Below are 13,702 nucleotides of genomic sequence, written 5' to 3'. Positions count from 1 at the left end.
TTTGCATTGCTCAGCTCAAAATTTAAATTCCTAAGAGGATCCAATTGATTTGGCTTGGACCTCATGCCCGCCTCTTGACCAGAGAAGCACAGGATACATTGGTTGGCTGTCCTTCAAATGCTACACACAATGGGGGAAGGGAGTCTTCCAAAGGGAATAACACAGCTGGTACTTGTAATGTCCTGAAAAGTAGCAGTAAACATTAGTCTTTATGTGGTCCATGGAGAATTCTTAATTTCATTTATTGTATTTTTCAATTTCAGATTTTTCATTTGATTATTTTTTATAGATTCTAGCTTTCAGGTGAAATTCACTATGTTGTCATTTATTTTCTTGAGTCTTTATAGTCCCTGTCATACAACTGCAATAACTGGATCACTATGAGTCTGTTTCAATTGCTTGTTTTTTTTTTCTCTTCTTGGGCTCATTTCTTGGTATGTCAGTTAACTTTTTACTGACTGCAAGACTTTGTACCTGCAAAGGTATACAGGCTCTAGATGATCGTGTGTCCCTCCAAAGAGGTTTCCCCCCATTTTCTGCGAGGCAGCAGAAGGGCAAATTACCTTAATCCAGTCAGCCACTGAAGTGACTTGAGGCTGTTTTACAGCACTTGCTAGACTCAGCCTACCTCTAGTTTGCCCCATTCCAAGGATATAGCTCTTTACGGGGTCCCAAATGAGAGCCAGGGGCTGGATGTTTCCTAGGGACCTTCCTCTGTGAGAAGTCCTGGACTCTGACCTTTATTTCCTCAGCTCTCTGAAACTTCCCCAAACTCCACTCTACTTTTTGGCCACTCTGCTTGACTTCTAATATTTTGCCCTGTGCAACTTAATTGGCAAAATTTCCCGAAAGGAAAAACCTGGGCTGAGTGTCACGCTCACTTTTCCGTGCTTCTCCCTCCAGATTGTGGCCACTCAAATCCTAGTTGGCTTTGGCAGAACTTAAACTCCAATTTTTGTCGCTTCAGTCCTGTGATATTACCTAAAGCTCTGGTGGCCTCTCTGCCTCTTCCGAGTCACCCTCTACCCAGTGTCTGGGCCACGAATTGACAAATATCCTAAGGGAAAAAAACAACATGTAGGAAGTTGGGCTTGCTTTGATGAGTTTCCCTTCTTTCTGGAATCTCCCTTCTCAAGTCCTGGTTCTCTGATATTTTCAAAAAGGATTTTGTTTTTTGGAATTTTACCTGATTTTTCTAGTTACTCTCAGCAACAACATTGGTCTGCTACAAGTTACTCCATCTTGAAGCAGAAGTCCCTTGTATGGTACAATATTTTAATAAGTATTGGGCCTCCAAGAAATTTCTTATATATTTGCCTCATTTATCTGGCCCATAACTGAATTGGAAACCAGATGTTTACAACACCTTAAATATGTAATGTTTAATGATGGTGACAATGTTACAGTGTGTGTATCAGTCAGATTTTAGTGCAGGAAACAGAAGCCACTCTAAGAAGTTTAAGCAGGAAGAGATGTCCCTACCTCTTTATCACAAAAATAGAATTATACAACCTGTTGTATTGAATACACCATATATCATGACATACATACACATGTCAATACACACACAACATTTTTTTCAGTTTGGTCTAAAATATCTCATAGTGAGATGTACTGTATGAATTTAGCCATTCCCCTATTGATGGAAATTCAGGTTGTCACCAGGATTTTTTTTTTTTTTGCCACTAAAAATAACACTGCAATAAATGTCTTTGTGGCAATGGACCCTGAAGCTCTTATTTCTGTACAATAGAATTTTCCAAATAAGACTGCTGGGTCAAAGGGTACAAATATTTTAAAACCATAATAGATAGTTAAACTACATTCCAGAAAGTTCATAACAATTTACAGCAACGAATTTAAAACAGAGAATTGAGTACTTACAGAATTGCTGGAAGGTCTAAAGGAGTGGGATGTAGGCTGGATTTAAAAGAATAGTTACAAAAAAATACTGAACTGAAACCTCAAGGGAGCTCTTACTTCTGATGTCACCTCTAGAGCCCTGCCAGAATCAAGGACCTGCCATTGTCACCTCTGCAGCTGCTGCAGCTCTCTCTGAATACCCAGGGAGCTAGACGAAGAGCATCCATAACTGCGATCCAGTGATTAGAAACCACATCAAGAAACTGCTGTTACTGTCTTTGCTGGGGGTAACCCCTCTGTTCCTCTTGATACCCAGGAAGCTGGAAAAAAAAACACTGCAGAAAATCATTTCTACAGGCAGGACTGCAATTTCTAGCTTGTCAGCCGATTTCCATCTGCCAGACTTTCACATAAGTGCATCTACTGGGTGATATCTAATTCACATGCAAAGCCCTAGCTGGATGGGACTCTGGGGTGGAATGCAAGGGGAGTAAACCAATGCATACTGTTAGCCACAGTCTGTAGTTATTATATAGCATTACTAACTACCCAATTCTGCATAATGCTGGGCAAGACACCAATTTGGGCTATTCTCTGTCTACCACTGGACCTTAGAAGTGGGGGAAGATACAAAGAGACGCTTTACAAAACAGGAAATGCATATGACTTACAAAATTATGGCAAAAGAATGTTTAAACAACTCACCAATAATCCAAAAATGCATATTAAAGCTAGATTTTTTTTTGGCCTGTGGAATGAACAAATATAAATTTGAGACAAGCTGGAGCTGATGACAGAGCAATAAAAAGGACACTTTTATTTTATTCACTGTTAGAGCATAAATTGGCCCAAATATTTTGGAAAATGAATACCATACATGTCAAAAATCATTACTGATATTCATATACTCTGACCCAGTAATTTCACTTCCGGGAATCTCTTCTAAGGTAATAATACTAATATACTGAAGAGAAGTTTATATTATAAGATATTCATTATAACATCACTTATAATAGACAAAAATTGGAAACAGCCTAAATATATAATAATAGGGGAGTGGTTGAGTGAATTTTGGATCGTACACGAAATTAAGTATTCCACAGCCATAAAATAATGCATAAGTGTAATGATAATAATGTTAGCCAGAAACTTTTATTTTAATCCATCAAGCACTATAGGCACAATGTCTAAGATCTATGAACTTTTATAAGACCTGCAAAGGTGTTTGACACGTGATGAATATTATTGGCTTCAAAATATGTAAGTAACTGCACAATTAAAGTCAATAATGTTTAAGTAAATGTCAAAAAATGTAACACATCGATTTTATGAATTCTTTTTGTACTCAGAAACATTTCAATACATTGGAAAAATTGTTGGTTAGATTGAATCAGTTTGTAAGAGTTCCTGAGTATATATAATCTCTGCTAAGAAGTCATAACTAATACATTTCAAAAGCAAAATTTAAAAAAATTACTTCAATTTAGCAAAAAATATATTTAATGTAGGATGTGGGTACATGTTAAAGTGTAAATGGAGAGATTTGGGAGAGGCCACCTAAAGCAAGAGTACATGGGGTTTAGCATGGTCTTAAAATGCTCTGCCTAAGAAATGCCATGTTTTGAGTACCTACTGTGTTCCGGGCACTTTATATGCATCATCTTTAATCCCCACAGCAGTGCTGGGTTGTAGCTCTGTTTAATCATCGTTTCTTTCATAGGAGGAAACCTAGGATTTAGGGAACTTATGCAAGTAGCCCAAGGTCACATGACTTGGAAAGTCAGAGCCGGAATTTGAAGACAGGTTGGCTTGAATCCAATCCTGAGCCCTTAAATTTATGTATGTTATGGTATCAATTTTTTTTTAAAAAGAGCTTACAAAATTGTATATGTAGTTTGTGATTTTTAGAAGAAATACAGTATTCACTAAAAACAAAATTTTTCTGATTTTTACTGCTCTGCATTTTCTAAAATATGTTTACAAGTCATGCAACACTTTAATTAAAAAAAAAAAAAATTGAGGAGTTTGAGAATACTTGTATAATAGTGACATCCTGTGGCTATGTGTGGGTTCATTACAGTCTCAGTTTTAATTTCAGTTTGGGACCTGAGTACTGGAGGGCAGCACTGAGCTTCATTCTGGTCAAGATTTCTGGGCTGTATGTGGCCGAAAACTAGGTCAGGATTCTACCTTTCCTCTCAAAACTGCAGAAAAATAAACCCATTTATAATGTCATTTTTTGGCAATTGTACTTAAATATAGTTCAATGTAATTTTATTATATTTAAAAATATTATTCTGGGAAGGGTCTGTAAGCTTCACAAAATTGCCAGGAATCCACAGCAGGAAAAAGGTCACTAATGCCTTTATCTGGCATATTCCAGACAGGCTGCTCCACCAGCTGGGTCCTGGAGAGAAGACCACAAGAAGCAGAGCTGGGCTTCCCTGGTGGCGCAGTGGTTGAGAGTCCGCCTGCCGATGCAGGGGATACGGGTTCGTGCCCCGGTCCGGGAGGATCCCACATGCCGCAGAGCGGCTGGGCCCGTGAGCCATGGCCACTGAGCCTGCGAGTCTAGAGCCTGTGCTCCGCAACGGGAGAGGCCACAACAGTGAGAGGCCCGCATACCGCAAAAAAAAAAAAAAAAAAAAAAAAAAAAAAAAGATGGTGGTGCCTAGAATCCTGAAATGTAACATGGCCCCCATAACAAAAAAAAAAAAAAAAAAAAAAAAAAAAAAGGAAGCAGAGTTGCCACTGACTAATAAAGAAATAGAATAGACAGATGGATAAATAAATAGATAAATGAAACACCCTCTAATAGCTTCTCTGTATCCTGAAGCAATATAGGAAAGTTATTAAGCTCGCAGCCCTGGAGCCATGCTACCTGAATTTGAGGCCTGACTCCACCATTTCCTAGCTATGTGATCTTGGCCAAGTCACATAACTTCTCTGGACTTATCTTTATCTCCATCTCTGAAGTGAGGATAAGAATTGTCTCCCACATCTTAGGGTTCTGAGAGAAATAAATAAAATAATACACTTATAGTGTTAGTTGGGGGGTGCTTAATAACTGGTAATTATTATATTGCCTGCTACCTAAAGCTATTCTTCCTTTAAGAACCAATATGTATCTTGTTGAGCATCATAAGCAGAGAGAACTTTGTTATTGCTACTGAATTCACAAAAGAACTTTCAGTGGGTTAGGGTTTATATGAAACATTTAAAGAGAGGTGGAAAATTGCACTTCAGAGCTTGCACTGGAATCAGGCAGATCTGGCTTTGAATCTGGCTTAAGCCTGCAAGGTACCTGCTCTAAGCCTCATTTGTCAAAGATGGAGAAAATAATATTACATGCGTCACAGAGTTTTTGTGATGATTGAAACGAGAGAGCACCTTTCATGCTTGTAGCACAGTGACTGGCATGTAGAGCTCACAGCAACTGTTAAATTTTATTTTCCTCCTTATCTTCAGCAGGGTTACATGTGACATGGCAGCCCTTGTGGCAAAATGTGGACGTTTGCAGTCAGGAAGTCACGTGAGAACCTAGGGAGCAAGGGAGGTGGGGGAAGATGACAGAGAGTGGGAGATTAACTAGGAACACACCATTTTGGACTTATTTTTATAGCCCAGGCCCCAGCCCTGCAGAATTATTCATCCTGTGCCTCAGTCTCAAAAAGAATACATAGATCCCAGGCTAATGTCATGGAAATCCTTTCCCACTTTCCCATGATGTATATAATTGGGGGTTTCCTGTAGTGTTTAGTAGTGAAAAAAAAAATTAAATGTTAAAGGGCTGTGTTTCTGTCTTTGCAGCTAAAGTTAAGAGGGAACCTGGACACATGTGTCTGGCTTCACAATCAGTCTTGTGGGGAGAGAGGGTGCCATTTTGGATCCTTGTTCCATGGCTCCTTAGGAAGTAAAGATCATCCAGAGACGCTTGAATTCTATAAATTGTTAGGCTTCAATATAGGGAACATAGAATGGGAACTGATATAAGTTTCAATAAAATCCAGTAGAATCCCACTAATATTCTCCAACAAGACCCCTGAGGGACAATATTTAACCAGACAGTGTAGCTGATGTTTCTGACACAGCGATCCTAAAAGGTCCATAGGAACGACCCCTAAGATTGTACTCGTGAATGAACTTAAGGTTTTTGTAAAATTTTAGACTCACAAGGAACCCTAGTGGTTTTGAATCATTATCATTTATCATCATTAATTACACTGTCACTGAGGTCTAGAGATCCAATGAGTATTTTTGAGCCTATGGATAAATCCAATGGCCCCACCCTACAATTTCTTTTTTTTTTTTATTAAGTTAATTTATTTTTGGCTGCGTTGGGTCTTCATTGCTGCGCGCGGGCCCTCTCTAGTTGCGGTGAGCAGGGGCCACTCCTAGCCGTGGTGTGCAGGCCCCTCACCACGGTGGCCTCTCCTGCCTCAGAGCATGGGCTCCAGGCACACAGGCTTCAGCAGTTGCAGCAATTGGGCCCAGTAGTTGTGGCTCGCGGGCTCTAGAGCACAGGCTTAGTAGTTGTGCATGGGCTTAGTTGCTCTGCAGCATGTGGGATCCTCCTGGAGCAGGGCTTGAACCCGTGTCCCCGGCATTGGCAGGCAGATTCTCAACCACTGCACCACCAGGGAAGCCCTACAGTTTCTTTTAAGAGGCAGTCGTTAAGGACCTTGACTCTAAAACTAGACCACTTGTTTTCACAATCTGGCTCCACCACATACTAGTTGTGTATCCTTGGGCAAGTTACTTGACTTTTTTCTGCCTCCGTTTCCTCATCTATAAAATGTGGATGATAATAATACAAACCCAATAGGACTATCGTGATGACTCAACAATTTAGTACATGTAAAGCCCATAGAGCAGTGACTAACACATAGTGAGCTTTCAGTAACTGTTAGCTATAATTATTAACATAGAGACAAGTGTTTGTGGAACTCAATAAAAAAATATCACTTTAGAAGTTTTATTTATATGTTAATTCCCAGCTACTCCTACCTATAAATTTGGAATCTCATGCCTATTCAGGATTTTGGAGCATTCCTTGAATGTGGCCCCTTGAGCGTCCTAGCCCTTATCAGAACTCTCCTGTGAAGAACCTGCTGTCCCCGTAGGTAGAGAAGGCTAGAGGGCCCTCAATTGCATGAATATTTCTATCACATCACCTAACATTCCACAACTGGGGATTGTTTCCTTTGGGTAGTCACCAGGATTTCCTGGATCCCCTGTTCAAATGCAAGCAGCCTTGGACCGTATAGCACAAGAGATGCATTTGGGGAATGTGGCAAGGATAAGAATGGGCTTTGTTGGAGCCAAATGGCCTTGGGTTTGAATTCTGACTCCACCACTTATTCAGAATCCAACTGTCTGGGCTTAAATTCTGGCTCCACTGATTAGTGGCTGTGTGACTTTGGGTCAGTCACTTTAACCTCTCTTTACTTCTGCAATTCAAACAGTACCTATCTTATGGGATCATTGTGCAGATTAAAGGAGATATAGGGATTCCAAGAATGCCTACCATATCATCAGTACTCAATAAATATTATTATTGCCTAACTTATCTGAGTCTTGGTATCCTCATTTACAAAATGGGGGGAATAATAGCTACTTTCATGGTTGTTGTGAATATAAAATGAGATAATGCACATGTAAAAATGCCTACCATACTAAAAAACGGCAGCAATGACCATTGGCAAGAACAGGTGGAGAAACAAGAACTCTCGTACATTGATCATGGGAATGTAAAATGGTACAGCCTCTTTGGAAAACAGTTTGACAATTCCTCAAAAAGCTAAACATAGAGTTAGCACGTCCCAGCAATTCCACGTTTAGGTATATACCCCAAAGAATTGAAAACGTATGTCCACACAAAAACTTGTACACAATGTTCATAGAAGCATTATTCATAATAGCTACAAAGTGGAAATTACCCAAATGTCTATCCATTCATAAATGAGTGAACAAAATGTGATATATGCAATAAAGCAGAAAATTATTCAGCCATAAAAAGTGATGCATGCTACCAGATACATGACCTTTGAAAACATTGTGCTAAGTCACAGATGACTACATATTGTACATGGGCATTTATATGAAATGTCCAGAATAGGCAAATCCATAGAGACAGAAAGTAGATTGGTGGGTGACAAAGGCTGGGAGGAGGGGAAGAATAGGGAATGACAGCTAAATGGATACAGGATTTCTTTGTGGCAGGTCATAGAAATGCTCTGGAGTTGGATAGTAGCGATGGTTATACAACCTTGCGATTACATATATAAAAACCCACCAAATTGTACACTTTAAAAGAGTGAATTTTATGGTATGTGAATTATGTCTCAGTAAAGCTGTTAGCTTCTTAAATGTCTGCCATATGGTAACCATAATTTAACAGAAATCATTTTTAGCCACCAACCCCTCAGTTCTTACCTTAGGAATACAGAGCAGGTCCCTGAATGAATGATGCTCGCGACAAAGAGGATTGCTAAGGGGAAGGGGATAGATTTAAAGTATGGGCGTGTGTGCAGAGTTGGGGGAGAGGGAGTTGGGGGTCTCTCTTGGAAGGAAAGGCAGTCAGGCATTTAAGGGGGACAGAAGGAGACAAACTTCACCTACTTCGAATGTTTCAGGGAGTCAGCCTGGATCATCTTTCATATCCTGGACTGGAATCACAACGGATGAATGTTCTGGCATTTAAAGCCATCCTGGAAAAAGGACATCCCGTGTGATTATTGGACAGAGGAGAAAAAGGAAGAACACAGAGGCAAAATCCGAGGGTCTGTGAGTCCAACTTTGAAAGGCAGAAGTAGGCAGTAGTCCGTGGAGGATGCATTTATCCAGAGGACTCTGTTAATCTCTGGGTCAATGCATTTAGGTCAGCACTAACTCTGCTACAGGTGGGATCAATTTAAAGGATTAGAAGTGTCTCTCTAAATCCTAATCCTGATCTTGGGCTGGGGATGCTGAAGAGTGATTTAAAAAAAGGTTTACTCTCCCTCTCAATTATTTACCCCATTAATGGAATTTATCATCAACAGACTGGAGTCCTTGGCAGGATTATGAATGCATAGAGGATGCCCTGAAATGGACACACGGGGTAGCCATGCCAGAGATTTGCATGCGCAGATGGTAAATTGAAGACATTTGAGTGGTGAATTACATGGTGAGTAGTTGACAGCTCTTGTTTATTAGAAAGATTGGAGTGGGGAAAAAAACATAGCCCACTTGGGAGCTCAATCTTCTGACTGAGATATATCAGTTTTACTGCAATGTGTGGCGGGAAAAAAGAAACAAAATAAAAAATGTAAGAGAGAAAGAAAGAATGAGAGAAAGGGGGAAAAAAGAGCTTTCAAGACACTTTAAATAAAGATTTGGGCTCAAAGGCTCTCATCCAAGCTTTCATTTAGTTTCTCTCGTGATTCATTTTTATTTCATCCTGATGTTGTCTTACACAAGCTGTTAACTTGATTCAGGCTGTAACTGCGAAGATCTATCATCCATAGAAGTCCTCAGCTTGACAAGCTAGGATGAGGAACCATTTTCCTCAGAGCTATTTGTCATAGTCTTTCTTTGTACATGTTTAAAGAACAGTCATTTCCCTTTTGAAATCAGGCTTCGCATCACATTGAGAAAGCTACCTGAAATAAAATGATGCATCCCTATGCTCCTTTCCATGGAAGCCCGATTCCATGCAGGTGTTCAAACCTGAGTTACCTAGGCAACGGCCCCAGAAGAGCTGTGGGTCAGTAGTATTCTATTTTCAAAATTTCATACCTTCAAACTTTTAGTTATGTCCACATTTCCCATTAATCCCAAAGAAGTCTTCAGCAGGCTTGTTGTGAAGACAGTGTCTTTTACACAAGAGCTTTATAATTTTGTCTTTAAACCCAAAACAGCAGGAAAAAAGAAGGCTTAGGGCATCCTCTCTCCCCGCCTCCCTCCCTCACTCTCCCTTCCTTTTTCCCTTCCTTCTTTCCTCCCTCCCTCCCTCCCTCCCTTCCTCCCTTCGTCTTCCTCTCTTCTCTGTCTCCTTACTTTTTTTTTTCAGACTAAGTTTCCTTCTGCAGAATCCTGGGATCAGGGATCAAGACTACATTCTAGAGCAACACAGGACTTTCTGGCTCTCAAGGGAGTGCTAGCACAGCTAGAAACACCACCCAATGCATGAAATAGAGCCCAGGAAGAACGGAGAGACAAATCTTCAGCTTGGGAGTTGTTTAACAAAGGGCAACAACAACCTAGACAAATAGCAAGAGGTACTCTCTGACGTGTGTGTGTGGCTTGAGGAAGGACCCATGTTGTAAATGTGTAAACTTGAAAAATGCTACACAAAAGGAGCAAAATTTGAATTTGAATTTTTTATTATGATAAGAACACTTAACATGAGATTTGCCCTCTTAACAAATTTTTAAGTGCAAAATACAATATTGTTAACTGTAGGCACTATGTTGTACAGTAAATCTCTAGATCTTTTTCAGCTTGCTGAACTAAAACTCTCTGCTCATTGAACTTGCCGTTTCCCTCTCTCCACAGCCCTCAGCAGCCACTATTCTATTCTCTGCTTCAATGCATTTGACTACGTTAGGCATCTCCTATAAGCAGAATTACACAATATTTGTCCTGGCTTTTTCACTTAGCATGATGCCCTCAAGGTTCATCCATGTAATTGCATATGGCAGGATTTTCTTCTTTTCAAAGGCTTAATAATATTCCATTTTATGTATTTACCACATTTTCTTTTCCATTCATCCATTGACGGACATTTATGTTGTTTCCATATCTTGGCTATCGTGAATAATGCTGCAATGAACATGGGAATGCAGAGATCTCTTTGAGAGCCTGATTTCAATTCTTTTAGATATGTATATCCAGAAGTTGGATTACTAGATTATATGGTAGTTCTATTCTTAATGTTTCGAGGAATGTCCATACTGTTTTCCATAGCTGCTACACCATCTTACATTACCACTAAGAGTTTGCAAGGCCTAAAACAAAAGCCTGTTCAAGAACATGGTAATAAAACCTTTCACTTGTACTCCATGTCTCCTCTTCACTATTTATTCAACAAACACATGCTGAGTACCTATTATGTTTCAGGCCCTGTGCAGGGCCCTGGAGATACCCTGGTGAGCAAAAGCAAGCAGGGAACTTACAAATTTGACCTTTTACACATGAGCCATGTTGGTGGATGTTATTGCTCTCTTCCTCCTGATGTACAAAGTTTCTTCTCCTGGTAAGATTTCTTGGCCAGACCCTATAGTCCCCCACTTTTTATTTTGTAGCTACAGGCCTAGCACAGAACAGGTTCTCAATGTATCCTTGCTCATAGTGATAAGATAGTGAATGGTTTTAGGAATCCAGATTTTCAGTATAGTATAACTACAGCATGGGGGTGGCACTTCACATTGTAGGTACTTGATAGAGGATTCTAGACCAAAATTTAAAATGATCAGGAACTAGATCTGCCAGATGGGAGTAAGTGCAAACCACTCCAGCAAAATCTCATTAGAACAGCAGAGCCTAGGGAATGTTGAATGAATTCAGAAAGCAGTTTCATAGTGCAGAGGTTTAGAAAAGTCACTGCTTGGAAGAAGTACAGAATCCCAGGATCAATGTACATCAGAGAAGAAAGGGACTTGAAGATCCTCTAGTTCAGCTGAGGGAGAAAAAGAGAGACCTAGAAGGGGGAACAATATCTTCAGTGTCACATGGTGAGTCAGTGGCAGATCTGGGTTCAAGATCCAGGCCTTCCGATTCCCAAAGCAGTCCTCTTTCCAAACAGCAAGGAAGAATGAGTATTTACTGAAGGACAACTGCATGCTCAGCATTCTGTCTTATTTAATCCCTTACCTCAAAAGCGTTCAATTAAATTTGCCTCCATCTTGTAGATGAAGCAATTAAGAAGCAGAACTAACGTGCCAAAGGTCGTACTCCCAAGACTTCTGTTCTCAAAGACTAGGATTAGCTTCATATAGAGTACAATGTGATTGGAGGCCTGCACCCCCAGTTGTGCAATACTGCACCCTCAGTGAGGGGTCCCCAGGTTTGGCTGGAACACTGGTGGCAAATTTCTTCTAGTTGGATAATAAATTTCTGTTTGTTCCTAGTTGACTCCATACCTCCCCCTCATTACTTAATTTATTATTTTCATAGGGAACAAAGGGATTTTTAAAAAACCACCAATGAATCATTCGAGCTCTATCTGGGTAGCATAGAAGGTATAATAAGGACTGTCTCAGTGACTTCATAGATTAGGGGCTGTTGGCAGGCAGTGCTTGATCAACTGGGATACAAATCCCCATCCTGCTACCATGTGCCCTCAGGCAAATTACTTACACTTTCTGAGCCTCAGTTTCATCATCTGTAAATGAGGGTAATAATAGTATCTACCTCAAAGGGCTGCGACGAGTCTATTTTATTTATTTATTTATTTATTTATATTTATTTATTTTACTTAGTTATTACTATCATTAGTTTCTTTTCTTTTATTTTTTTATTGAAGTATAGTTGATTTACAGTGTTGTACCAATCTCTGCTGTACAGCAAAGTGACTCAGTTATACACATATAGATATTCTTTTTTTATATTCTTTTCCATTATGGTTTACCATAGGAGACTGAATATAGTTCCCTGTGCTATACAGTAGGACCTTGTTGTTTATCCATCCTATATATAATAGCTTTCATCTACTAATCCCAAACTCCCAGTCCTTCCCTCCCCCATCCCCCTCCCCCTCGGCAACCACAAGTCTGTTCTCTATGTCTGTGAGTCTGTTTCTGTTTGGCAGATAGGTTCATTTGTGCCATATTTTAGATTCCACATATAAGTGATATCTTATGGTATTTGTCTTTTTCTTTCTGACTTAACTTCGCTTCGTATGACAACCTCTAGTTGCATCCACGTTGCCGCAGATGGCATTATTTTGTTCTTTTTTTATGGCTGAGTAGTGCTCCATTTTAACCTGTGTACAAATGATGGGGCATACTATTGTGGTACGTCTGTAAGATCCAGCAGATGTGCCCCTGACCGGTTTCTTGAAGAGTCAGGCTTTCTCATAAAATTAGGGGTGAAAGTCAAGGTGATAAGCAACCGGCCCAGACAGAATTATTGCTGGCAAGCCCAGTCACACAAGAGCCAATTATTAACCCTGAAGAGAGCCATGCCATTATTTTGATCTTTGGTTGGAATTAAAAATTCACTGAGGATTTTCCTCATTACTATCTCCCCCAAGCAGTTAATTCTTCTTTTTATATCTAGTGAGGTTAGGAAATCCCAGTAGAGTGGGCTCTGTTCCCCACAGAGAGTTGCCCTCGTTGCCTACCCCTTGTAGTTGAAAGTATGAGGTCCTGTAAATACAGAGATAGCAAACAGTTCGGTAGCTTTGTCACAACACAGACCAGAAGTAGGGACAGTTTATAAATCAGAGGAATGCCTTTCCTAATGGGTATAAGGCACAGGTGGAAAAACAATGAACTCAACCTGGGGGTGTTAATTAAGGCTGCACAGAGGAGGGAACACTTTATTTGGGTCTTGAAGGTAGAGTTCATCAGGAGAATCTGTAAGTGGAGTATGGGAGGAAGGAGGAGGACATTTCAGGCAGAAGGAATGGCATTTTCCAAATCCTATGCTTGGCAGACTATGTGACATATGTCTATAGAACTGCAAAAAATTTACTATAGCATCAGGTGAGAACAGGGAGATGGGGGGTATAGGGAAGACAAGGGCCAAGTGGAGGAAGGCTTTGCATGCATCATCTTGAAAGAGCTCTCCACATTTACTGACTCCACTTCATTCATCCCCATTTTTTTTTTTTTTTTTTTTTTTTTTTTTGTGC

General features: G+C 40.0%; 1 protein-coding gene across 1 annotated transcript in view; it reads left to right on the top strand.

Annotated features, from left to right (window-relative positions):
• Positions 1-7,526: 7,526 nt before the first annotated feature.
• GUCY2F (guanylate cyclase 2F, retinal) overlaps positions 7,527-13,702 on the top strand; it is an 89,775-nt gene continuing 83,599 nt past the window's right edge. The window contains exon 1 of the mRNA XM_007463676.1: positions 7,527-7,613. Within this exon, the coding sequence (XP_007463738.1) occupies positions 7,527-7,613 (87 nt within the window). The remainder of the gene's footprint in view (positions 7,614-13,702) is intronic.

This window comes from Lipotes vexillifer, unplaced genomic scaffold (genome assembly GCF_000442215.2).
Source record: "Lipotes vexillifer unplaced genomic scaffold, Lipotes_vexillifer_v1.1 scaffold1267, whole genome shotgun sequence".
NCBI lineage: Eukaryota > Metazoa > Chordata > Mammalia > Artiodactyla > Lipotidae > Lipotes > Lipotes vexillifer.
This window is presented reverse-complemented; position numbering and strand designations above follow the sequence as displayed.